The 27913-nt window shown below is 42.0% G+C and overlaps 1 protein-coding gene across 3 annotated transcripts; it reads right to left on the minus strand.

Annotated features, from left to right (window-relative positions):
• Positions 1–1308: 1308 nt before the first annotated feature.
• On the minus strand, positions 1309–27906 carry CXHXorf58 (chromosome X CXorf58 homolog). 3 transcript variants are annotated; one of them, XM_062184222.1, is made up of 10 exons: positions 27736–27906; positions 26097–26206; positions 24606–24732; positions 23454–23553; positions 21009–21103; positions 19745–19856; positions 11101–11232; positions 4564–4793; positions 2271–2427; positions 1309–1743 (listed from the first exon to the last, which is right to left on the minus strand). In XM_062184222.1, the coding sequence occupies exons 3-10, from the start codon at positions 24710–24712 to the stop codon at positions 1567–1569; spliced, it is 1110 nt and encodes a 369-aa protein (XP_062040206.1). In that variant the 5' UTR covers positions 24713–24732; positions 26097–26206; positions 27736–27906; the 3' UTR covers positions 1309–1566. The 3 variants fall into 3 exon arrangements, with proteins under 3 accessions (XP_062040206.1, XP_062040205.1, XP_062040207.1); XM_062184221.1 differs by having other exon boundaries at positions 27727–27906; XM_062184223.1 differs by lacking the exon at positions 11101–11232 and having other exon boundaries at positions 27727–27906.
• Between the last annotated feature and the right edge of the window lie 7 nt (positions 27907–27913).

Genomic DNA, 27913 nt, shown 5'->3' on the forward strand with positions numbered 1-27913 from the left:
ACAATCATGTGAAAATAATGTAGGCTCTAGAGAGATTAGAAAGGTAAAAGCAAATGAAAACAATTGTTGTATTATGGTGATGGAATTATGTGTAAGCCTACTTTTAAAAGAATTTTCTGTGATGTGGTTACATTGTTTAATGTGAGTTAAAAAAAATTAATGGGAGACATGATTCTGTAGCAGATGCTAGCTGTACCTTTATATCCATGATGCACTTCTTTTCTAACAGTAGAGCTTTAGTTGGGGACATAACTGTCCCAAATGAAAGTACATTTCCCAGCCTCCCTTGTAGCTAGATATCATGGTGAGATGAAGTTATAGCTAATGAAATATGAGAAGGGAGTACCTGGAAACCTAGAATGTGTCCTTGCTTTCTCCTCCTCCATCTTGCTACTGAAATCTTCCTTAGCTGTTTATTACACGGACTATGGATGGACTGAGTCTGACATGTGTTAGATCTGATGAAGGACTGTTTATCAATTAATGAATGAGAATATGTGTGACTCATGCGAGAAATAAGCATTTTTCCGTGCAATCAGTGTCCAGTACAAGCTCTGAAAACAAGGGGATTATCCTTCCTTTTTTATCTAAAACAAGGATGTATTAATATTAAAGAGTGCGCATTTATGTTTTAAATATATTCTAGTGGGAATCATACATATCTACTCCAATCTTCTTTTTCATTCATTTCAGAGAATATTTTAGCAGCGCATAGGATCCTTTTACAGGCTGCCATGCTTGAGTTAGATCAGCAATCCGTCTACCAATTTTAAATCAACCAGTTGTAAATGTTAAGCAAAATAAAAAACTGTATCTTTAAAGTTCAATAAATAATGACACTTTATTTAGTTACCACAGCCTCTGTTAAGGTTTGATATAATCTAATAGCCTGGATCACAGAAGAAATCAATACTTTGCACTGTATCAGGAATGAGAATTTATCAATTCAAAATGAAATTGATAAATATTACTCAAAACAGTCTTTATACTTAAAAAATACCCAGAGTACAGCATGAAAGTGGATGCAGCACTTTGCCCCAGGTGCTTACAATGCTCAGTAATGATTAGGTATGCTATGTCATGCCTACTGCAGCAACAAATCCATTATTATTTTTATTATAATTCAGAGTAAGTCATTCACAAGCTGTTCTGCAAAAACAACATGAAACTAGAAAAAAAAAAGACACTGGAGCCTGACTCAGAGCAGCCTTTTATTCCGTGAATTCTAATATTTATGCTAAGCATGGCCTGCTCAGATATTTTTTAAATGAAGCAAAATCAAAATGGAATAAAGGTCCCAGGGTCTAATTTACTCATTATTTCTTGAACAAAACAGTATACCGCGAGTTGGAAGGCATCTAACAGAAATAATTTAGATTAAAATTCTGTTGGTAAAAATATCTGCACCTATGGTAATCCAAACGAGCTAACAAATAAGTCACACATTTAGTTACAAGAGCATAGTGAGGACTTGTTTCTATTTTATTTTCCTCTATGACTCACGCTCATCATTTATAGACAGGCAGATTGCTAAACAAGGTTGGCTTTCTATCAGTTAGCTATGCATTAAGATGATGGAGATTTATCAATATGCAAGTTTTCACACCAGGCAAATAATTCCTTTTCTTCTTTTTCCAATTCGGTATCTGATGCAGATTCTTTCATCTCCACAATGTCAAAAGATGGGGTGGAGAGGATGATTGTCTCTTGTGGCTTTTGAGTTGGTGTTTCCGTTTTCAGTTTCTAGGTAGATTTATAAATAAAAACAGAAGGTGTTAATATTTGGTATTTGCTACTTTATATTTGATGGTTTACAATTAGCTTCATCCCCAAAATATTTACTACAGATTTAAAAAAGTATAAAGTAATATATGAATGCTTATTGTAAACATTTCCACAATGTAAAATTATACTGAGGCAGACTTTCTATAGCATAGCTTTTAATACATTTCAATAGAAATGACTTCCATTTTGAAAAAGTACCATCAGAGACGTGCTGAATCAACAGTGTATGAAGACTGTTTTTTTGCTAACTTATGCTGATGTGGAGCCCAAACAGCTGTTGTTTGTTAGAATAGCTATTAAGAATTTTTAAAATATATGTTATCAATATGGAAGTAGTCTTGTGCTACCCCAAGTATAATATGCCAAAGAGGTTTCAGCTGTGAATTTAAAGATCAGGAATATTTTACGTAAGTAGAATTACTTACAGGCAGTTTGAATATTGTCTATAAAACAATGAATGGAGTACAAATTAAACTTATAGTCACCTCAACAGCAGGTTTTTCTTTACCCGTCTTATAAGCTTTCTTCATTTTTTCAACTTTGATTTTAGCTTGCTTGGATCGACGTCCCAGGTGTTTGCATTGGCTTTGGAGGTAGGAGAGCCGAGATGAAGATGGGCTATTGGTGAAGGATGTAGGATATCTAGAAAATGTTTGAATTGCAGATAGGAACATCAAACAAAATACAATTTAAATGTAAAGCAAGTTCTAAATTTGATGAATATCATTTATCATTGATATTTATTTATTTCACTAGTGTAATTACAGCCACATTGTGTGCAAGCTTTTAGCTTAGACTTATCGCTGCCTGAGATTACACAGCGTAGTTCTTGACCTGGCGTTTACGAAGATGTGTAGGTGATGGTGCTGACAACAGGGGTGAGGAAACTTAACAAAACCTGGTATCGATTTCAAATTAGCTTTCCTGGAAAGTACTGTGTAGTAGCCATGTGCATGTTTTTCACCATGCACTAACACAATAAAGGATTGCCTTTCATAATGGCTGAACAAAGCTGTTTTTTTTTTTTTTTTAATCCGTGTTGGGATCAGACAGAGCTGGTGCCACGCCCACAGCCCCCTTGACCTTGCCAGTGCAGGGCGCATAGGTGCTACTTCCAAGTGCCAGCGTGTGCATCTCTGAGCCTGGGAGCTTTCTCTGGGAATGAGTGCAGGAGCAGGCACAGCTGGCCGTGCCCAGGATTACTGCCTCCCCTCCTGAGCAGCCCTGAACCGATGACTGGTGGGTGCGGGTGTGTCAGCCCCCCACTCCCGTGGGACGGCTCTGAGTTGCATGTTCTGTGATGACTCTGATGCTCTCAGGAGGGATCCGGCTCCACTTAGCCACAGTGGTAACTTGCTTGCTAACACACACAGCTAGGGCTGCCTTCCCTCACTGTTCCACTTCCCCACCATCTCCCAGCAGTGGTCCCTCGGATCACCTCCCAGATGTACTACCTGTACCCAAATCCTTGCCTCGGGCTTTGTTCCTGGGAGATCCCAAACTAAGATGGCCTCCCCTGATTTCATTATGAAAGCATTTTTCCCCTCTTTAATTGATTTAGAATCTGGCTACCACTCTGGCTCTTAAGTGACTCATGCTTGGATAATCAGTAGCATGAATCCAAACAGCAAGTAGCCTGGGGTTATCATACATGGTGGCAGAGAAAACTGCATCATTTATTTGACCTTGGTGGTAATAAGGTTAAGTTCTACATTCAGTGCTCATGTGGATGAGTTAGAGAAAATCTATTTCGTGATGACAGACTGTGCCATCTGTCTGGCAAATGTATAGCCTTGATCATAAAATAAATGGTTTAAATTTCATTATTGGGTCAGCATCACTCATCTCCACTCTTGGAAAAAAAAAGAAACCAGCATGTTCGCTTGACTGTGGGCCTTCAGTATCTTCTTCATGTATTAGAGGAGTATTTTTCATTTCAGTTATGAGTGTGTGAAAACAATAGGCCCTCTTCAGTCTCACCGTGTCTTTTTCTTAAGAAATCCAGTTTAATTTGTAAGTCAGATGGGCTACATGAGACTTAGTAATGGATAGAAAAAAGGAATATAATTGGAGCAGTCATATTCTGTCCATGTTGTTTCAGATCACAATACATCTATTTTGCTACAACATGTGTTTCTATAATGTGAACTGGCTCACACACTATTGGTAACGAAGACAATAATGTCACTGTAATTTCTATGCAATTTATTCGAGGCAAGGGGAGCCAGAATAGCAAGAATAGAATTATAACCTGCAGTGGAAAAGGAAAAAAAGCCCTCAGCAGCACTGTGCTGCGTGGGCAGCGGGAGCCCTTTAGGCTGGATCTGGGAAAACAAAGGGCTGTCCTCAGACACGCCCCTCCCCCACCACAAACAAACCCACTGTTGCTGCCCTTGACCCTCCTCCCCACCTCAGAGAGCTCTGGGCAGGCTACAGTCTTTCACTAGAAAGGCCCCACGTCCACCTGCACTGTCTTCATGTCCACTACCTGCTCTAATTACACAGTCGCTGGTTCCACACTGTTGCACATTTTTCACATTTGCTGTGGCAGCCTCTAGCCACACTGAGCTGCTTGGTCCATGATACAAGTTATCTCCCCAAGAACCAACTGTCCTTTTTGTCAGTGCACTGTTTACAAAGTTGCATAAGTTTTGAGCAATGTGCCCCAACCCTATCTTTCCCCAAAGCCCTATTATTATCTTCACTTAGCTATTTGGCAGAATGTGAACATTTTCAGAAAGGCCCCTTGTGTTGTAAATGATGAAGAATATCCTTTACCTAACTTCAGAAACAATCTGTAGCTGGTGCTGACGCATTTCTTCTGTTCGTGGTCTCTGTAACAGATACTTCATTTCTTTTTGTAGACGGTTTGAGATTACTCTAGACTCCGCATAATCAAGTATGTCATATATCATCATTGTCCTGGGGATGTTTTCAAGGTTTAATTTTCGCCAGTAGTTATTTTTGCCACCAGAAGATGCGGGGGTCTCATCCAGAAGACTGGAATACTATATGGGAAAAAAATGATTAAGAATGATTGTGGGGCCAGCACCGTGATGTAGCAGGTAAAGCTACCGCCTGTGATGCTGGCATCCCATAATGCTGGTTTGTGTCTTGGCTGCTCAACTTCCGATCCAGCTCCCTACCAATGGGAAAGCAGCCGAAGATGGCCCAAGTGTTTGGGCTCCTGCGACCCATGTGGAAGACTTGGATGAAGCACCTGGCTCCTGGCTTCAGCCTGGCCCAGCCCTGGCTCTTGCAGCCATCTGGAAGTTCTCTGTAATACTGACTTTCAAATAAATTTATCAACCACTTTTTTTTTTTAAAAAAAGGATTGTTTGGGAGCTTTAAAATATTGTTAGATGCATTTCCCAAGGTTCCATTCAAATGTCTCTTCATCCAAAAGGCATTCCTTGGGGCCAGCATCGTGGCATACCAGGTTAAGCTATGGACTGCAATGCCGGCATCCCATATGAACATGGATTCAAATTCTGGCTGCTCCACTTCTGATCCAGCTCCCTGCTAATGGGCCTGGGAAAGCTGCAGAAGATGGCCCAAGTGCTTGGGCCCCTGCCACCCATGTGGGAGACCTGGATGAAGCTCTTTGCCTCTGGCTTTGGTCTGGCTCAGCCTTGGCTGTGTGGCCATCTGGGGAGGCGGATGGAAGATCTGTGTCTTTCCTTATCTCTAACTCTGCTTTTCAAATAAATCTGCTTTTCAAATAAGTAAATCTTTTAAAACAAAGGGCTTTCTTTGAACCCATCTCTGAACTAGATTGAGAAGTCTCTTCCGTGACTCTAAATGTTTCATTTATCTATGTGTATCTTAGCTCTCATACTGGAAAGCAGGATTCATGCCATACAGTATCATGCACAACGTACCACACTCATTAAATATTTACTAGATGCACCAACATTTTTATGGCAAACATAACCAAATACATTAAACCTAGGATAAGCCTAAAAATTAATGATAACAGCTAAGTGTTCTGCATTCACAACGTACTTGGGTTGAGAAGACATTTGCACGAAGTCTTTTCAGAAATAATGAGCTCATCTCTGGTGCTAAGTGGAGAATTTTGCTATTCTCATTTGGAATATTTGTAGAAATCCCATTTTTCTTTTTATCCAATTTAAAATGATATTGAATTAGGAACTTAAAAAATACAAGTATATATATAATCACCTTGACATTATAAATGTGCATTTAAGAGATGGGGATAGGGCAGGAGGAGCTACAATGCTAGGAAGAGGATTAATAATGAGGTCTTTATACTACACATACACGCACACATATACTCTCTCACACTCACAGGCTCTCTCACGCACCAACACACACACACAGGATTCCTCCCTTTGTATCATTTTGGCATGCATGAATTATAATCACCACCATTTAGTTAAATAATACTGGTATCCCAATGATGTGGTTCAAATTTCAGTCAGCAGTGTTTAACCATGACCAACTGCTAGCCCTTCAGGCTACAGATCACTACATAAATGACAGATGTTCCTCATGATTAGTGACAAATCATGTCACATATTTCATAGTTTGACAATGATTGGTCACTGTATATCTGTTATTCAGTTCAAACACAGAAAGTAAAGTATATGACTGTGTTGCCTCTTTGTCTGCCAGTGACAAACTCATGTGACATTTTACAAAAATGGATCACTGAAAGAGGGAACTGGTTAGCAAAGAAATAAGAAGCAGTAACACTGGGAGTGAAACTGGAATCGAATGCAAATGGAATTCTAGAAGAAATAGGTAATGGTGGGAACTGACATGGCCATCATTCAAAGACAGCAGATCCGCAGCTAGAGGAATTTGGTGGAAGTGAGCTTATCAACATAAATGAGCAAAATGACTGTGATGAAAAGGATTTAGCTGTCCCAGAGGAAGTGATGCTGACCAAAACCCACTTTATGTTAAAGGAACTCTGAAATATTTTGCAACATTTAAAGTGTAAGGGATAAAATGTTGGCAGCTGATCCGCACTTACAAAGGAGTATGACAATCCACCAAGGCACAGAAAAGATGTTTGCTCCTTTTTTGTAAGTTACATAAGAACAAGAAGGCAAGCACTGTTCAAACTCCTCTTGGTAAATTTTTTTCTACAGCTTCACATATTACACAATTCATCCATTAAAGTATGCAATTCAATGATTTTGAGTATATTTGCAGTTGGTGAGTTTTTTTTTTTTTTTTACAAAGAAACAAAACGTTTTCACTCTCAATGGTTGCAATGTTGTAAATTACAGTGTACTAAATATGGGTTTTTCCTTTCATTTTCCCATACAAGGATACTTTGCAAAATGGAAAGATAAGTTTATTTTGGTGCAGAAATATTTAAATACATACATAGTTTTCCCATAATCCCCATTCTCTATGGACTTTCTCAAAACCCTGCTTATACATGGATTTCAGAATTTGTTGCACCAAAATAACTTGTCTTTTAATTCCATTTTTCATAACCCATATGAAGTGCTCTCATATATTTAAAACAGATAGTAATTAATGTTTCAGGAAACATTTTTAAAGGTCACAGGACAGTCACAATTTTCCCCATGAAGTCTGCTTCGCAGAATTTCAGCTTTCCGCTCCTGCACCACTGTGCAAAGTGAGCCTGCCCATGGGTATTGTATTTCCCAAAAGATGAGTAGTAACATGGGTAGTGCCCTCAGACCTGTCAGTGATCTGCTCTGTCACTTAGTAGTTGTGGGATCTTGGGCGAGGTTTTTGAACCTTGCTAACCCTCATTTTACTCATCTGTGAAAAGGCTCACATAATTTACAGACCTGCAGATTAAAGGAGAGAATATGCATGTACAGAGTTAAAAACACTGACATGTCTGCAGAAGAACTCCATGGATATCAGCAATCATCCTAGCTCTCTCTTCGTTATGTCCATCTGGTGACTTCCCTCCATGACACTAGCCCTTGACATATTCTCAACCTGCAAGTGTGTGACCCTGGTCTTAGCAAAGATAGCAGGCCTCTCCAGCTCCACTTATTTCCTGAGTCAGTTCTCTAATGTTATAAGTTAAGGCTCTAAAGAAAAAAAAAAAAGAAAAGAAAAAGAACACATAATTGAGAGTCTTTGAAGGTACTGCATTAACTTCATGTTTCACATTGCAGCAAATGAGTCAATAGCAGGCCGCATGAATTTCTGAGTTAGAATGTTGGGACTTCTTGATTCATTAGAACTTACAAAACAGAAGTAATGATAGTACTGGCCTCCTTGGGTTGTTAAAATAAAAGGAGTTGGTATTATAGAAGACTATGATTATTAGGTATCTAGCTTAAATTCTCTGAGCCAGCACTGCAAACCAGAAACTCAGGAGACACACAGGGCACCTTCGGTTTCCCTTTCTGACTGTCATCAAGGGCCATTGCTTGTATTCACTATCTCTTGCATCTCCAGACTCACAGCCCTAAAGCAAGCACTATTTCTCCCATGATACTCCAGAGCCTCCACACCAGCAGAGGGCTGTTGCTGCCCTCAAATCCATTCTGCACATTGCAGCCAGAGGGATCTCTTCGCTCCCCCAGTTCAGGTCACCTTCTTCCTTTTCTTTCTTTCTTTCCTCTTCCTTTGTTTCCTTCCTTCCTCCCCCCTTCCTTCCTTCCCCTCCTTCCTTCTTTCCCCATTCTCCCTTCCTTTTAAAAAATATTTATCAATTTATTCATTTATTTGAAAGAGTTACACAGAGAGAGGAGAGACAGAGACAGGTCTTCCATCCCATGGTTCACTCCCCAGATGGCCACAATGGCCAGAACTGTGCTGATTGGAAGCCAGGAGCCAGGAGCTTCTTCCAGGTTTCCCACATGGGTGCAGGGAACCAAGGACTTGGGCCATCCTCTGCTGCTTTTCCATGCCATAGCAGAGAGCTGGATCAGAAGAGGAGCAGCCAGGACTAGAACCAGCGCCCATATGGGATGCCGGCGCTTCAGGCCAGGGTGTTCACCCGCTGCGCCACAGCGCCAGCCCCTTCTTTTCCTTTCTTCCCCCTTCCTTCCCTTCCTTCCTACCTTCCCCTTCCCTTCCTTCCTTTCCTTTTTTTTAAAAAAAAATAGATTTGTTTGTTTATTTGAAAGATAAAGCCATGAGGCCGGTGATGTGGTGCAGCAGGTTAACGTCATGGCCTGAAGCACCAGCATCTCATATGGGTGCCGATTCGAGACCCGGTGGCTCCACTTCCGATCCAGTGCTCTGCTATGGCCTGGGAAAGCAGTAGAAGATGGCCCAAGTCCTTGGTTCCCTGCACCCGCATGGGAGACCTGGAAGAAGCTCCTGGCACCTGGCTTCGGATCAGCGCAGCTCCGGCCGTTGTGGCCAATTGGGGAGTGAACCAACGGATGGAAGACTTCTCTCTCTCTGCCTCTCCTCTGTTTAACTCTGACTTTCAAATAAATAAATAAATCTTAAAAAAAAAAGATAAATCCAGGATCCAGAACCTTCATCTGAGTCTCCCACGTGGCTACAGGGGCCCAAGGACTTGGGCCATCTTTGGTTGCTTTTCCAGGTGCATTAGCAGGGAGCTGGATCAGAAATGGAGCAGCCAGGACAGGATGGGAAGTGGAGCAGCCAGGACATGCTGCAGGCGGTGGCTTAACCTGCTAGACCACAGCACTGGCACCACAGTCACCTTATTTGTTGAAATACTGTAGCACATTCTCCTTGTGCACAGAATAAAGAAAAAGGAAATATCCTGCTATGGTCTAAAACCCTGCCTTATGGTCTACCAGCCTAACTATGCCACACCCTTCCTGCACACTCCTCCAGTTCCACAGATCTGCTTTCAGGCCCTGCGGCTCCTCCTGCCACAGAGCCAGGGTTTGAGTGTGCCGCCTGCTTACCTCCATGCAGGACTTAGCACTGCCTCCAGGAGGCTGTCACACACATCATCAATGGCCTGCCTAACAGCCATTTTCCTCTTCTCTTTAGCTCAAGGGAGATTTTTTTATAAAGTGTCTGGAACAATATGCTCAGGGAAGGAGGGCCAAGCACTTGACTGTTCTCAGTGTGTGGAAGGAGCTCTTTGTTAGTGATTGGTTCAGGGGTAGCACGTGATCCAGTTATGACCAATGGGATCTCAGGGGAAGTCTGTTGGCAGCTTCTGGGAAAGGTTTTTCTTCTAGAGACTAAGAGAGAAAGATGTGGGACGGGCTTTGGTGCATTGGTTAAGATGTGTTTGGGATGTCCACAATCAGAATGCCTGGGTTCGAGTTCTAGGCCTGCTCCCAATTCCAGCTTCCTGCTAATATGCACCCTGGAAGGCAGCAGGTGATGGCTCAAGTTGTTGGGTCCCTGCCACACATATGGCAGACCTGGATGGAGTTCCTGGCTCCGGGCTTCAGCCTGGCCCAGTCCTGGCTGTTGCAAGCATTTGGGGAGTGAATGAGCTCATGGGAGATTTCATCTTGTCTCTCTGCCTTACAAATAAATAAAAAATAAATTAAAAATTAAAAAGAGCAGGGAAGATACTAGGAGTTCCCTTTCTCCTGCCTTTGGATGGAACCAAGGATATGACCGTTCTCTTGTTGCCACTTGAAGAAAGCCAAGGGGACTGGAGAGATGCTGACACGGAACCCTGAGGGACCACCTACCTGGGAGACTTCTCACGGGATGAGAAATGGCCTTTTATTTAAACTTTTTGTGGTTGGGAATGTTCTGTTACTTGGAGCAGAAAACATCCAAATAAGAGAACCCTTCTTTAATATGTAAAATCCTGTCATGCACTTGTTTAGCACTGCGTAGTTATTTTTGATTTTTACTTTTTTTATTGGGATAAAAGTCCTGTAATATAAATCCACCATTTTAGTCAATTCAAAGTATATAACTCAGTGGGTTTTAGTATATTGCCAATGTTGTGCAATTGTCACCACTATCTAATTCCAGAACATTTCCATCACCCCCAAAGGAAACCCATATTCCTTAGCTGTTACCTCTCCCCTGACACAGAAAACTGCATGTCACGTGAGTCCATTTCTCTGGACTGTCAGAAAGCAGGTGGTTCGCAGGACATGGAGAGCTGCAAGAATGGGGGGGGGGATGACAATTATGGGATGTGAGGTTTCCCTTTTGGAATAATGAAAAGACTCTGGAACTAGATGGTGGTGATGGTTGCACCACACTGTGGCTGTACCTAAGGTCTCCAAACTGTATACTTTAACATGGTCAAAATGGTCAATTTTATGTTGTGCATATTTTACCACAAGAAATAAAATGCCTGATTCTTTCTTTTTGAGCAACAGGCTCAGGAAGCTCTTTTTTACAAATTTGTTTTTTGACATCTACATCTAAGTTCCTTACCTGCATGTAATCTTTCATGGTGACAATATCTATATGGTCAGTTACTTTGAATTTCTGGAAAAGACGTTCATCTTCCATAATTTGATTATAAAATTTCTTTTTGCCCATGATTTTGCAAGCATCACTTACTCCCTATAAATAGAATAGGACATAGATTTTTACAGTAACAGCACAATAGCCTTAATTATCAGCACACACTGATAATTAAGGTATAATTTTTTTGAGAAAAAAACATCAAATATCATTCCTTTGTTCAAGCAGCTTGCTATTCAATATACGGGCTTCATTTCCAAAGAAGAGATTATATAGACCGTTAAACCACTTAAAATGTGTTTCCACGGCTATATCTACATAGTTTTAAAATGTGGCTAGAGAACTAGCTGAGTCCACAATACTTGGAGGACAGTAGTTTTTAAAAGAATTTTTTTTTTTCTCCCTAAGAAACATTCTTTTCATGTAACGTCATTTGTGCTGTCGATGCAGAGGAAACTTATCTGGGAACTGAATAGGTTGCCCTAGGGCCTGCATGCAAGGTGTTACAGGGAGGGATTCTGTTTTCTCTGTTCCTTAAAACACCCCACCCCCGCCCCCAGATGGAAACACTGCAGATTGCTCAAGCCTCAGTACCCTCTTTGGACTTCATTCTCAGTAGCCAAAGAGTAGCAAGTAAAGATGTTTCATTTTTTTACCCTTGTCACCCAAATGTCAACATTCTGTCATTAAGAAAAGCACCCGAGAGGTGAGAAGAGAAGTCGCGGAAAGTACAAGGCTCCAGTCCTGTCTGGCCCTTTGTGCACCTTACCCTCCCACCTCTACCCACCCCTGTGTTACGAGCCAGTAAGCACGAGCCAGTAAGCACGAGCTGACTGTTCTAATACACAGTTCTGTTACGCATTTGTGTTTCTGGCCACCGAGGCTATGCTTATGTGGAGGGAGACTGGCACAGAAGAAAATTCAAATCTCTTTTGATTCCAGATCAGTTTTTCTTTCCCTTTGTATGTCAGAATATGATTATTTGTGAAAGGAGGGAAACAGGGGGTTGCAAGGCTAAAACCAGGCCTTAGAAGAGTGGTTGAGACAGGAACAAAACTCAGCATCTCTGCCCTTTTCCCTAAATACATGATACGACAGCAATCTTAAATATTTCTTCTACTCCAATTCTCCCTCTTGGTATCAAGAATATTTCTCTTTCATCTATTTTTTATTTTATTTTAATTTTTAAAATTTATTTGAGAGGTAGAGTTACTGACAGTGAGAGAGAGAGACAGAGAGAAAGGTCTTTCGTCCACAGGTTCACTCCCCAAATGGCTGCAACAGCCAGAGCTGGGCTGATCTGAAGCCAGGAGCCAGGTGCTTATTCCCTGTCTCCCACGTGGGTGCAGAGGCCCAAGGACTTGAGCCATCTTCTCCTGCTTTCCCAGGCCATAATAGAGAGCTGGATTGGAAATGGAGCAGCCGGGACTAGAACCGGCGCCCACATGGCATGCTGGTGCTTCAGGCCAGGGCGTTAACCCACTGCACCACAGTGCCGGCCCCTCCCTTTTTCATTTCCCGTATGTGTCTGTGAACTTTGAAGCTTTGAAAATTAAAAATAAATAAAAGGGGCCAGCACCGTGGCGCAGTAGGTTAATCCTCCACCTGCGCCGCTGGAATCCCATACACGCGCTGGTTCGAGACCCGGCTGCTCCAATCCAGCTCTCTGCTGTAGCCTGGGAAAGCAGTAGAAGATGGCCCAAGTCTTTGGTTCCCTGCACCCACATGGGAGACCCGGAAGAAGCTCCTGGCTCCTGGCTCCTGGCTTCGGATCGGCGCAGCTCTGGCTGTTGCGGCCAAGTGGGGAGTGAGCCATCAGATGGAAAACCTCTCTCTCTCTCTCTCTCTCTCTCCCCCTCTCCCTCTCCCTCTCCCTCTCTCTCTCTCTCTCTGCCTCTCCTCTCTCTGTGTAACTCTGACTTGTAAATAAATAAATAAATCTTTTAAAAAAAAAAGAAAATGAAGAAGGGAAAAACTAAGTGATCGTACTAAATTAAGGGATAGTAATAGTGGCATGGAACCTTCTCATAGGTATATCATGTTTGTTTTCCACTTAGTTTCTGTGAACACTATTTATCTAAAGAAAAGGTAGTATTGGGAGCTGGCCTGTGGTGCAGTGGTTTAATCTGCCACCAGGAATACTGGCATCCCATCCGAGTACCGGTTTGAGTCCTGGCTGCTGTATTTCTGATCCTATAGTCTGCTAATGCACCTGGGAAAGCAGTAGAAGATGGCTGAAGTACACGGGTCCCTGCCACCCATATGGGGGGCCAGGATGGAGTTCCAGGCTCCTGGCTTCAGCCTAGCCCAGCCTTGGCCATTGTGGCTACTTGGGGAGTGAACTAGAGGATGGAAGCTCTTGCTCTCGCTCTCGCTCTCTCTTGCGCGTGTGCTTCCATCCACTGGTTTACTCTTCAAATGGCTGCAATGGCCAGGGCTGGGCCAGGCTGAAGCCAGGGTTGGAGAAAGACAGAGGGAGAGACAGACAAAGCCAGTGTCACAGGCAATGCCTTTAACCCACTGCCCCACAGTGTCAGCTCCATAAATACATCTCTGAAAAGAAATGAAAACACAGTATTGGCACATGTCTCCATTATGCTTTGTTGCAATTAATTTCCCGAGAGTTCTAATTAATCAGCCCCACAGTGACACTAAAGGCAAAAACAATTGTACACTTACCAGATTTGAAAGCCATATACTTTCTGCTTTAGGAATTTCCGTAGGCATAACTCTATGTTACTTAAGCTCCGGTTACTTGGACAAGTATTTACTGTCAGTTCCTCCCTAAACTGCCCATTCAGCCACCACCCATCTCTCCAAGCCTCAGTTTCCTTATCTGCACAGTGCCTCAGCCCTGTCTGGCCCATTCCAGTCCCTTGGCCCAAGCAAAACACGCCTGGCAGCATCAGGCAAGCTTTCTGGCCACTTGTGAGGGGGTGTGAAAAACGCCTGCCATCCAGTGGCCAACATGTTCTTTGTCAGACATCCACCCTGTATGGGCAGACTCAGCAAAGTCCTTGATAGGAAGAGAAGGCGAGGAAGAGTCCAGCTCTGGGAGAAAAGGAGAGGAAAACGAAGCCAGAATTCCAGCATACCAGCCGAGCACAGCAGGAATAAGGGGCAGGTTCTGTTGTTAGTGGGTGACTCCAAGGGCCAAACGGGAGCACCTCTACAGTGGCGCTTCCCACAGTACTGAGCATCACTGTGATCCCAAAGCCCTCACAGCCCTGGGGCTACTTGCTGGCCTAGACTCACACTTGAACTTGTAAAGTCACTTCCCCACCTCTGCTGGAAAGTCCTCTAAATTTACTCCACTATCTCAAGTCACTTTCCCATCTCTACTGGAAATTCTGTCATGAGGGTATTAGTGATTGGTATCCTAGAATTGGAACAGGATTCTTGGTTTGGAACAAGAATATCAATGCTCGCTTATTATGATGACAGTTAATTACTGTTACTATTATCATTGCCATTCAGTTAAATACAGTAGCAGAATAAGAAAAGCCAAAACTTTTGGAGTTGTCTTAAATGTAGACTATGCACAGTTCAGTGGAAAGAGAGACGTGTTCATTGCCCGACAAGTCCCTCCAAGTTCCAGGTTCCTCAGACTGTAGGCAAGTTAGTCCTTTTGAAATGAAGACAGGGATCGTTGTTGGGAGACAGTAAGTTAAGCTGTTACTTGGGATGCCTGCATTCCATAGCAGAGTACCTGGGCTAGAGTCCTGCTGCTTCTCATTCACCTTCCCGCTAATGCACCTGGGAGGCAGCAGATGCTGGCCCCAGTACTTGGGTCCCTACCACCTGAATGGGGATCCTGGATGGAGTTCCTGGCTTCAGCTTGGCCCCAGCTGTTGTGATCATTTGGAAACAGAACTAGTGGATGGGAGATCTGTCTTTGTCTCTCCACCTTGCAAACAAATTTTAAAAAGTGAATACACATTTAGAAAACTAAAATGAACACTGGATTATATGAGGGTACTTCAAAGTTTCTGGAACATTAAAATATACATTTATTCTGGTGCAAAGCTTTCATAATTCATGCATAGTTTTATCATAATATCCATTTCCATGAAATTTCTTAAGAGCCCTCAAACATTATAGTGTTTATGAGTTAAATGAAATAATGCACACAAGATGTTTAAGATCACACTTGATACAAAGTGCTCAATAAGGGTAGCTATTATTAGTAGTAATGTGCTTTTAATATAAAAACTCCGTTCTCAAAAGGACAGAGATTTTTTAAAAAATTCATTAATTTGATTTGAAAGATAGAGAGACAGAGATTTCCCATCCACTGGTTCCCTTTCCAAAAGCCTACAACAGCCAGGGCTGCGCTAGGCTGAAGCCAGGAGCCAGGAACTCAGTTCAGGTCTCACACAGGGGTGGCAAGGACCCAGGTACTTGAGCCTCCCAGGGTACTGCTTCCCAGGGTGTGCAATAGCAAGCAGCTCGAATCAGGAACAGAGCTGGGATTTGAACCCATACATGCTAATATGGGATGCAGATGTCCCAAGTGGCAGGTTAACTGCTGCAACAAATGCCTGCCCCAGGACAGGGATTTTCAATAATAGTTACTGGATGTTAATGGTTAACAACAGCCACTCAACAAGAGGTGTTCCAGGCTACGGGGGAGGGCACCTTTTGGATGGTGCTGTCAAGCTGCCTTGGGCCTAGGATTACCTATGGGGCCTTGTTAAACTACAGATATTGATTTTGGGGGGAAGAGGGTCAGCGGTGGGGCCTGAGAATCTGCATTCCTATCAAGCCGCAGTGGCTACTGCTGTAGGGCTGCAGATCACACTGTGAGTAGCAATACTTCAAAATATTCTCTGGACTGGCGCCGCAGCTCACTTGGCTAATCCTCCGCCTGCGGCACCGGCACACCAGGTTCTAGTCCCGGTTGGGCGCCGGATTCTGTCCCGGTTGACCCTCTTCCAGGCCAGCTCTCTGCTGTGGCCCGGGAGTGCAGTGGAGGATGGCCCAAGTGCTTGGGCCCTGCACCCGCATGGGAGACCAGGATAAGCACCTGGATCCTGGCTTTGGATTGGCGCAGCACACCAGCCACAACGCACCGGCTATTAGCGGCCACTTGGGGGGTGAACCAACAGAAAAAGGAAGACCTTTCTCTCTGTCTCTCTCTCACTGTCTAACCTCTGCCTGTCAAAAAAAAAAAAATTCTCTGGTGCACCAACAATATTGACAACATCTGTAAATAAGCATCACTCAGAAAATATATCATTAGTGTATGCAGCTGAAACACGATCTTTTTATTTAATCTTTTTTGCCATTTGCTTTTAAGAAATATTGTAAACAATTTTCAACAGATACATAAACTTGTACGTATTGATGAGGTACCACATGATGTTTTAATACATGTATACATTATGTAATGTTCAACCAGGGTAAATATATTTATCTCCTCAGACATATAACATTTCTTCATGGTAAAAGCTTTCAAAATTCTTTCTTCAAGCTCTTTATAAAATATATACTACACTACAGTCACCCTATTGTGCAACAGAACATCAGAAATTCCTATTCCTGTCCAATTATCACACAGTACCTCTTAAATAACCTTTTCCCTTTCCTGCTCACCCCTACTATTCACAGTCTCTGTTAACCACCATTTTACTTGCAACTGTTGTGAGATCAACCTTTCTAGATTCCACATATGCGTAAAATCATGGAGTACTTGTCTTTCTGTGCTGGGCTTAACAAGCTTTCTTTTTTTACCCATGGCTATCCAGTTGTTCTAGCGCCGCTTGAATTGCCTTGGCACTGCTGATGAAAATCAATTGATAACCTATGTGTGGTTCTAAATTCTCTGTTCTCTGCTCTTGATCTATATGCCCTCACTGTCGTGATTACTGTGGCTTTGTGACACTTGAAATCGGGTAGCATCCATCCTCTAACTTTATTATTCTCCCCCAAAATGGCTGAGGCTATTCTATGGCCCTTCACTCGTTTTTGCTTTTTGTTTTTTATGACTAAATGAGGAATGCAGTTGGAAAGTGATATGAAAGTGGAGCTGTGGAAATTTGAAGGACAGAAAAGATGGAACACTAACAAAAAGATCTGTGGAGTTCTTCCTCATTTATAAGTGAACTTAGACTAAACATTTGAATGGACTAAAACTGACTCATTCATTCCATATTAAGAAATAAGTAAACTCAGAAAAGTTGGATCAGTTTGCTCAAGACACAATACCTTTGTTCAAGGAGCAAAAGCACTGAGGAAGTTTAGAGTGAGAAAAGTTCCACTTTTACAAGTCTTCTATCAACCATGAACCCAAGTGTTATTAGAGTTTGTTTTGAAGCTGAACCAAAGGGAAAATGGAACCCTAAGCTCTTCTCTTCAAGTTTGAAATGCTCTGATCATTAAAAACCCATCATAATCTTCATTGAAACACTCAAGCCGAACAGTATGCTCACATTTTTATATTAAGAACAAACAAAGTTTTCCTTGTGTATAAATCTTCATGGGAAAAAAATCTAAGCATATCTAGCAAGCATTACAGTGACTAGTTCAGGACAGGGAAAGCTACAGCACAGAAAAGCATAAAGCATATTTTCTTTTTATATCTCTGGGCTATTTTTCTATTTTCAAGTTGCTTCATAATTTCAACAAAACTTTGTTATCATATAGAATTTCAATGAGTTTTAATACATGAGAGGTTTTTGAAAAGTTCATGGAAGATACATATTATCTTTCCTTTTTAAGATTTATTTGGGCTGGCATTGTGGTACAGGGGGTTAAGCTGCCATTTGCAATACCAGTATCCCATATTGGAGAGCTGGTTCAAGTCCTGGCTGGTTTTTTATTTTGTTTTGTTTTGTTTTTTCTCTTTCTTAAGGCTGCTTTGCTTATGACCCAACTTCCTGATCATGTACCTAGGAAGGCAACAGAGGATGGCTCAAGTGCTTGGGCCCTGCCCTCCATGTGAGAGACCTGGATGGAGTTACTTCCTGGATCCTGGTTTCAGCCTGGCCCAGCCATGGCTGTTGCAAGCATTTGAGAAATGAACCAGCAGATGGTAGATCGATCTCTCTCTTTTTCTTTCTAGTCTCGGAGAGATGGACAGCAAGAGATCTTCCATCCATTGGTTCACTCCCCAAATCCCTGCAACAGCCATGACTGGCCGTGGCTGAAGCCAGGAGCTTGGAACTCCAACCTGGTCTTCCACAAGGATGGCAGGAACATGTACTTGGACCATCATCTGCAGCTGGAAGCTGGATTAGAAATGGAGGTGGGACTCGCTCCCACGCACTCTGATATAGGAGGTGGGCATCCCAAATGGTAGCTTAAACCAGTTTGCCACAACACCTACCCCATGCATTATCTTTTAATTCTATTTTCCCATGAGCCTTTTGAAGTACCCTTATGCACAATGATTTCCAGCCACTGCCTCTAAGGTTCTCACTGGCTTAAGCATGGGCACAGAAGGGTTGGCTCCCGGAGAGTTTCCGTCCCTGGAAAAGCCCCATTACACAACCTCAAAAAAGAAATAATTGATGATGTTCTGTAGGGACAACTGTAAGCTTATTTTATAGACAAATATGACATGAATGTTTTTGTCAGGTGTAGGATAAACATGTAATTTCACATCTGAAGCCAATCTATGTAAATGAACACACAATGTTTTTGAAACACCATGGTCCATAATGAAAACATGTTGTGCATGTGATACATTTCTGAAGCAGGGTTAAATTTTCTCTGCCATTGGCCGAGTATGCAGAGAACAGCAGCCCGTTCTTTTTCTAATACTCTTCAAAGTCAAGTGCTGCAAATGCTGGACCTGCCTAAAAGCTACCAGGCTGGGTGGTCTTCTCTCCCAAATACATGCTACAACTCATGGCTTCAGATGAGCCGCACTTTTGTGTAAATATTTCCAGCAAGAGATCTTTCTGTGGTTACAAGAAAATAACTTTTGATGTATGATTCATAAAAGGCTAAATATGAGAATGTCCACCTTTTAAACTCAATTATAGTCAGGAATAAGGCTCAAAGGAGTAAAACCTCTGCTGTAGATTCTTGCTAGTAAAAGTGTGGCTCATGGACCAGTAGCAGCAGCAGCGGCGGTGGAGGTGGCTGCATTTTAACAAGATCCCCAGGTGACTGCTATGCCATACACACAATTATGGTGAATATTCATGAAACCTGGAGGTATGACAAGGACTCATGTAAAAAGAGATAAAGATTCTAAAAGTTCATTTCAATAGTCTGGCAAGTTTTTTCTAAATATTCTACCAGAATCACAAAAACAATAAAGTTCCAATAAAACAAATTAAATTGCATCAAATGTTCTACATAATTTAAAAGCCCTGGCCGACCACTAGGCCACTTTAGTTCATTATTAACAAACCAAAAATTTTATACAAAGAAAACTGATGGATATTTTTCTAGAGCCTTATATAAGTTATTCATTCCAAATGTTTTTTTTTTTTAGCTAACAAATGGAGACGCTTTGAAACACAGTGCTTAAAAAAGCACTACCTGCCTAGTGAGCTATTTAACTGTGAAATAACTTGCTCTGTATACTTGAATGGAATTCGGATACTACCCACATGTGAAGGAGCTAAATTAACATAAAATGTACATCATGAAACGTCACCTCACTGCATGGCTTTAGCATATTTTTCCCACTAAAATACTTGCATCCATGGCCTTCAGTATGATGAAAAATCTTAAACACGATGAAAGGTGGAAATGTTTCACCACTAAATCTGAAATAAAGACCAAAAATGAGTCATTAGGCATGAGGTTTTGAGCTCAGTTTTTCTCCCTCTCTGTGCTTAAAACAGTTCATATAGTTTCTGGCATACAGGGTAAAGGCTAAGCCAAGAACATATCGAGAACTGGCAATGAGGGGCCAGCGTTGAAGTGCAGTGGTTAAGCTCCCACATGCAACACCAGCATCTCATATCGGAGTGCCAGTCTGGGTTCCAGTCCTGGCTGCTCTGCTTCTGATGCAGCTTCCTGCTAATGTGCTTGAGAAAGCAGTGGAAAATGGCCTAAGTACGTGGGCCTTTGCCACCCACATTGGAGACCCAGATGAAACTCCTAGCTCCTGGTTCCAGCTTGGCCTGTCTCTGGCTGTTGCAGGTGTTTGGGGAGTGAACCAGCAGATCGAAGATCTCTCTCTCTCTCTCTCTTTCTCTCTATGTCTTTCTCGTGTGTGTGTGTGTGTGTGTCTCCCTCTCCCTCTGTCACTTTGCCTTTCAAATAAATAAATAAATCTTTTTTTAAAAAAACTGACAATGAAATGGGTCACAGAACAAAAGGCCCATACTTTGGGGTGCTCACAACTATTCTCATAGCTCTGTCAGACTGACCACAGCATGGGAGATGAGAGCTACTCTCATGGCAACTTTTTAAGATTTATTTTATTTATTTAAAAGGTAGAGTTAGAGAGAGGGAGAAACAGAGAAAGAGGTCTTCCAATCACTAGTTCACTCCCTAAATGGCTGCCAACAGCCAGGCAGGGCCAGGCCAAAACCAAGAATCAGCAGCCTCATCAGGGTCTCCCACGTGGATGGCAGGGGCCCAAACATTTGGGCCATTTTCTGCTGCTTTCCAAGGCACATTAGCAGGGAGCTGGATTGGAAGTGGAGCAGCCAGGACTCAAACTGTCACCCATATGGGATGCCAGCATTGTAAGCAGCGGCTTTACCCATTATGCCACAATGCTGGCCTCTCATGGCAACTTTTAGCCAGAGCCATGCTTTAGCTTCTTCTTGTAGCACATGTAAATAAAGACCACACATTTACTTTGTAATTATATCCTGTGATGTTATGAAGATTTCAAAAAATAACTTTCTAAGATTTCTTCATATTAGCTAAGTACTTCCTGAGATAAATCAGCAGAGACACCTTACCTGAATCTGACTTTACACTTCATGGTAGGATCTTTAACAAGTTCAGCCTCTGAGGGGCTCACTTTCTTCAGTATTTCATGTGTCACACGATATTCCTGAAATACAGGATGGGAGTGTAAATGGAATGGGAGACCTGCCCAGGTGCAACTTGTTGGCCACAGCAGAGGCAGCAGCGGTACAGCCGATGGTGCACTCAACTAGAAGAAGCTGCTTCTCCTCTTAGCTCTTCTACTTAGCATCTTTGCAGCCCTCAGCTAGTTACTTAACCTTTTTGGTCTCTGAGTTTGAGTATCTGTCCCTTGCAGAGGTGGTAGGCACTCTTCTTTCCCTGTGATGATGCTTTCTACAGTGGGCAGTAATTTTCTAGAAATTTCCCTGGCCACTACTAGACTGCAAGCTTCATGGAGTAGGGCCAGCATCTTTCTTCTTTACCACTATATTCCTGGCATCTAGTGTGGTGTCTGAGAAACAGCACATGCTTGACAAGTATGTCACGTTGAATGAATTACTGTAACATAGGAATGACAGCCAGGGCTTTTAACCACCTTTAGGTGCTGCATACTGTGTCAGGTGCCTTGAATAATATTCTCGCCCCTTACAACAGCACTATTATTAAAATATTGTCATTCATATTTTACATATAAGAAGACTGAAACTCACGGAGTTTTTGTAACTTATAAAAAAGGCATACAGGTAGTAAGTAGGGAAACCAGAATTCAAACTTGGATCTGTTTGACCCTAACGCTCCTACTTTTTCCCCCAAATGACCTCACTGCACCTTTATACCTAAGCTAACCATACAAAAATGTGATTAAAGAGCTTTAAAAATACAAAGCATTATTAATACAAGGCATTAACTTGACCCTTTAGAATAAATGAGAAAAGAATTAATTTCTTTCCATTACTATGAGTCTAAAATTACAAGAAAAGTATTATAATAATTAAATACATGTTCCATATATGAAGATAGTGGACAGTGGGTCTAAAATGTCAAGGGTTTAGCTTGGGAGTGGGTTACTCTGAGGCATTCTGCTCTTACTGACGTCAGAAATGGGTCTGTGGGTCAGATGGTGAAGAAGTGTATACACTGCTCAGTCACTATGATTTCTCAGAGCTGCTAAATTCCTTAATGTGGCGCTCCAGAGTAATAGGCTACTGACATGATGGGTTATTGTATTAGGAGAACATTTGGTACTATAACAAGGAAATCTTAATGCTCCTCTGGGATTGCCAGGATCATTCTAGGGGGAGAGAGAGAATGTACATCTGTTATGGTACTTGTTTTTTACTCAAATCGTATATTCTGCACACTGTTCTGTACTTGCCTTTTTACAAACAAGCTACATTGGATAATATGGCAAAGTTTAACACTATGAACACTTATTTAACTAGCATCCTATCAATGGACATTGTATTGTTTATTTTCTTTGCTGTCACAAACAATGTGCAAGGAAACTGCACATATATTACAGAATGGATTAATGGATTGAAATTGCTTGGTAAGAAGTAAGGACACTTGTATTTTTTTTAAAGATTTATTTTATTTATTTATTTCAAAAGGAGAGAGAGAGAGAGAGAGAGAGAGAGAGAACGCTTCCATCTACTGGTTCACTCTCCAAATAGCTACAACATCCAGGCTGGGCCAGCCAGGTCTCCACATGGGTGACAGGGGTCCAAACACATGGGCCATCTTCCACTGCTTTTCCCAGGTGCATCAGCAGGAAGCTGGATCACAAGTGGAGTAGCTGGAACTTGAGCTGGCGCTGGTAGGGGATGCTGGCAATGTAGGCAGTGGCTTAACCCGCTGCGCCACAATGCTGGTGGTAGGGGCACTTTTAATCCAGAGATTTTTATGTTGGGAGATGTGTGTCCCTGTCCCATAACTTCACATAAGGAATACAATTCAAAATAACCTCAGCAGTGTATTAACTTCAAAGAAATAGCAGTCATTCACATCACAGGCAGGGTTAACCTGCTACTTTTGACATCTACATAACATATTGGAGTGCCTGGGTTTGAGTCCCAGCTTTGTTTCTGATTCCAGCTTCCTGATGATGCGCACTCTGGAAGGTAGCAAGTGATGGCTCAGGTACTTGGGTCTCTGCCACCCCTGTGGAAGACCCAGATGGAGTTTCCAGCTCTTGGCTTCAGTCTGGCCCAGCCTCAGCTGTTGTGGGCATTTGGGGAGTAAGTCTTCAGATGGGAAATCTCTGTCTCTTTCTTTCTACATTTCAAATACATAATATAAATAAATAAAAATAAAAACCAGTCATCTACATTAAAAATGAATCCAGAAATATTCCTTCAATACAGTAATAAAGTATTACAATACAATATTATTAGATCCAAATAGAAGAGATAAAGGTTATGTATCCTGAATTAAAAGATCTCTTAGCTTGATAAGTAATTAAATCTGTGGGAGAAAACAAAAAGCAAATTTCATACCACTGCACAAATTGTATGCTTTAGGAGTCGAAACATCATTTTGTCCAAGTAAGCTAGCCAAGCTCTCTGTATTATTCGAACTGAAGTCTCTGTATTAAACCTGAGAGGAAGGAAAGAGGTTAATATTTATGAAATGTTTTCATTTTCCTAAAATCTTGGAGAATTCTCAATTTATACATCCTCTTCTTGTACCACCCTGTCCCCCATGCTAAGGCTGACCTAATGAGGAACATTTGGATGTGGTAATTGGAACTGGTCATTTACAGAATCTAGTCAGAATGAGGATATGGAATATTCCCCTTGAGGTTAAAAAAATGTATTGGCTAAAGCTTTATCATCAAGAGGCATATATATTTTAAATTAATTATTAAGAGGCATAGATATCACAAATAAAAGTGTGAAGAGACAAATTGCTTTTTAAAATGTCTTTGACCTAAAAGGATTCTGTTACAGTTATTTCTTAAAAACATTGCCCAACTAGTTCAAGTGCAATGAACATGGAATGCGGAATAGTCTGAGTTACAGGAGGCCCAGTTCTCTTCTGGGGGCTGATGACTATGCTCTAGAAAAAGAACCTCCCCTCTCCCTCTCCGTATCTTTGCTTGACCCCGGCTCATCCCGGACAGCTCAGAGAATTATTCTACTTTTGATCTTGCCCCAGCACTGAGAGGTTGTTGGTCTCCCCCTCCAACACCCTCTTGCCCCATCATTGTTCTCAGTGCCACGTGCAGAGAGAGGTACTTCTGCCTAACGTCATTCCTGCATAATGTCACCTTTGGCATTCCTCCCCACCTTCTTCTCTACAAGATGCAGAGAGAAGAAAAGGCCTGAAGTATCTTGCCTGATGACAGTTATTGGCTGTTTTAACCTGTGAGTCACTTACCTTCTCCCAGTTGCTTCCTCATTTATAAAATGTAGTAATGCTCAGAGGACTATTTCATAAGGTAGTATCAGATCAAATAGATGTGTGTTAACAAGCTTTGTAAATTACAGGACGCTACATTTACAATAATTATAATTTGATTTGAAAGTAATTTTAAAACACCAAAAGCCCCTAATTTACACATGAAGTATTTAAAGTCACCAGGGTAGATACCTCTTGGAGACTGTCCAGTTCTGAAAAATGACACAAGGTAAAAAATAGGTACTTACGGTAGAAATATCCTTGTCTCTGTAGTATCAGCGAAATGTACTTTTCCTGGGTGTCGCTTCTCTGATTTGGGAACAGCAGTCCCTGAAGTATTTGAGGAATCATCCATTTTCTTTATGGTGAAGTAATCTGAAAGTACATAAATTAAGCTTTTGAGGTCATAATTTAATTATGCGGTTTGGACTAGACTGGAATGCCATATGATGGTGTGCTAATTCCAGAAACCTTTCAAAAGGGAAGGCATTGTGCATCTCTTAATGTTGCTTACAGTTAACATTCTTTGCATACCAAATATATTATTGGTGGTATATGGCAAAGACAAATGGATCTATCCATTGCCTTCTAACTGGTCTGTTTCCAGTCTCTGCCTCCTCCTAGTCATCTTTCCACAACAGCTGGAGTTAACATTTTAGAGCAAACATTCAGTCTTATTATGACTTCCCTACAGTCACCACGACAAGCTTCCTGAAGGCAGGAGGCTTCTGGCTAACTAGGGAATCAATCAGCAAGGCTCTGCAGAGCAGGGGGCTGGTTTTTACATGCTAGTCTGCCAATGTTTCATGCTGGTTTTGCCATTAAACAGCCGTGAGACTTTGGGCAAGTCGCTTATCCTCTCGGTGGTTGTTTCCTCCTTGGTAAAGTGAGAGAGTGGGTACTAAATTATTCGATTTCACCTTCGATTCTCTGGTCTTTGAAGCATTACTACAATCTAGGTGCAGCTCTGAATTCTTAAGTCACTGTAGTGTTTTCTACTAAACCAGGGGCTCTTTATCTTCTCTTTTGGGACCATGGACTCCTATGGACAGATCCATTTGGTAATTATGTTTTAAAAATGCCTAACATAAAATACCTAGGATTACGAAGGGCTCCCCATCATACTGAAATTGTCAAAATATTTTTAAAAAACAAATTAGAGTAGTATGTGTCTTGTTAATACATCAAAAATGAGACCTAATAACTAGCGTAGTTTTCAAGTAGTATAATGAACACAAATGAGATGTCTGCTCTGCCTGTAATATGAAAATACTTATGCATTGTATTGCTGGCAGGGTCACAGGTACTACTCACACTATTGTGATTTGTTGCCTGCACGATTACTGAAAGAAATGCTAAAGTTCAGTTGCAGGTTACTGACAATGAAGTTGTTTTCCCCCCAGTCAAGTTCACATAGTCCTGAATCTAGAACTCCTGCCCTAACTTAGCACCATGCTTCACCCTTTTGTGTATGTGTGAAGTTACATTACTGATGCAGAGCCACCAGAGTCCCGTCAGTACTTCTCAGGGATGGGGATGGCTTTACAGCTGGAAGCTGGCCTGGCACTCACAGCTGGGCCTTGGTGTTAACACCAATCGGAACAAAGCCCTGTTTCCTTGAACTACCCCGAAACCACCCACAGCCAAGATCCTATGATAAATCTTCCTAACACTCTCTTACTGAAATACCCCACTGTTTTTCCAGATGTGCATTTTCCTCGCAGCAGTGAGAAACTTACTTCTTCAACCAGAGCTGTGTTCCTTAGGGGTCTTCTGCAGGAGGACGGAGAGATGCCACTGCACAAATCTGCAAATTCCCCCACGCCTGCCTGGCTGCGGTTTCAACTTTCTGTTGGGTTAAGACAGAAACAAAATGAAATATGTAAAACATCCTCATCATGTGACAGTGCAACACCAACACCGTAGGCTACAGCACAGGCTTCAAAGGCAGACTTCCAGGGTTTGGATCCTGGCTTCCCACTTTCTGTCTGTGTAACTTTGCACAAATGACTTAACAGCTCTGCGCCTCAGTTTTTTCATCTGTAGATTGGGAGTAATAATTGTGTCCACCTACTTGAGTTGTGTGAAAGAATAGCTGGATGTATGTAGGGAGCTGAGATCAAAGATGTGCACATAACAAGTGCCGTATCAGTGCTTGCTATTCTTTTAAGATAATTATTGTGATGATTTCTTACTTCTGGAAACATTAAGGAACATTTAATTTCCAGTGAAGGGCTTACGCTTAAGTATTTATTTTTATGTTTTAGAAGAGTTTTATTTAAGAAATATAAATTTCAAAAGTACAACTGTTGGATTATAACGGTTTTTCCCCCCTGAACCTCCCTCCCACCCGCAAACCATCCCAGCTCCTACTCCCTCTCCCATCCCATTCTTCATTAAGATTCATTTTTAATTATCTTTATGTACAGATCAACTTAGTATATACTAAATAAAGATTTCAACAGATTGCACCCACACAGACACACAAAGTATAAAGTACTGTTTGAGTCATAGTTTTACCGTTAATTCTCGTAGTACAACACATTAAAGACAGAGGTCCTACATGGGGAGTAAGTGCACAGTGACTCCTTTTGTTGATTTAACAATTGACACTCTTATTTATGATGTCAGTGATCACCTGAGGCTCTTGTCACTGGCCTTATTTATGTGACCCCTTTGACACTTAATCCTATATGATCAATTATGAATTTAGACTGATCACTTTAACTAGTAAGATGGCATTGGTACCTACCAACTTAATGGGATCTGGAGTCCCATGGCACGTTTCTAGCTCTACCATTAGGGGTAGGTCCGAGTGAGCATGTGCTGAACTGTACATCTCCTCCCTCTCTTATTCCCACTTATATTTGACAGGGATCACTTTTCAGTTAATTTTACACGCCTAAAGTAATTGTGTGTTAATTAAAGAGTCCACCCAATGGTATTAAGTAGAAAAAGAAAATACGGAAAATAAAATAGTAATGCTTAAGTATTTTAAAGAGAGAAAAAAAGCATCTTTGGTGACGAAACTTAAAGCCTGATAAATGTCTAGCTCCTGGTTAAAGACCTAAAAAACTGGCGGCATTGTGACTGCCACTTGGGTGCTGGTTCCAGTCGTGAGGGCTCCGCTTCCAATCTGGATCCCAGCTGGTGGCCTGGAAAAGCAGAAGATGGCCCAAGTGTTGGGGCCCCTGCACCTGCATGGGAGACTCAGATGAAGCTCCTGGCTTGGGCCTGGCCCATTTCTGGCCTTTGTGGCCATCTGGGTAGGGAAATAGCAGATGGAAGATCTCTATCTTTCTCCCTCTGTCTCTCTATCTCTGTAACTCTTTCAAAATAAATAAGTAAATCTTAAAAAACAAAACAAACCCTAAAAACCTTTGAGAGGTAAATCCAGGGTTCCGATCGGCGGCTTCTGGCTGCAAGACTGTGGAAGAAGCCTGAGGCCCGCTGAGCGCCCCCAGCTGGAGGCCTCTGAGGACGGGACTCCCAGCCCACACCTCCGGGTGCCCAATCCTGGAGGCGAAGGATGACTCCCAGCGCCGAGCGGCGCCTG

The sequence above is a fragment of the Lepus europaeus genome, chromosome X, assembly GCF_033115175.1.
Source record: "Lepus europaeus isolate LE1 chromosome X, mLepTim1.pri, whole genome shotgun sequence".
NCBI classification, from domain to species: domain Eukaryota; kingdom Metazoa; phylum Chordata; class Mammalia; order Lagomorpha; family Leporidae; genus Lepus; species Lepus europaeus.

Bases quoted from the DNA above. Each gene is read 5' to 3' on its own strand.
- CXHXorf58 (XM_062184222.1), bottom strand. From the start codon at position 24,712: ATGGATGATTCCTCAAATACTTCAGGGACTGCTGTTCCCAAATCAGAG. The intron at 11,233-19,744 runs GTGACGTTTCAT...TTCTATTTATAG, and splicing joins TGCTAAAGCCATGCAGTGAG to GGAGTAAGTGATGCTTGCAA. The intron at 1,744-2,270 runs GTGACTATAAGT...AAATCTACCTAG, and splicing joins AAGAAAAACCTGCTGTTGAG to AAACTGAAAACGGAAACACC.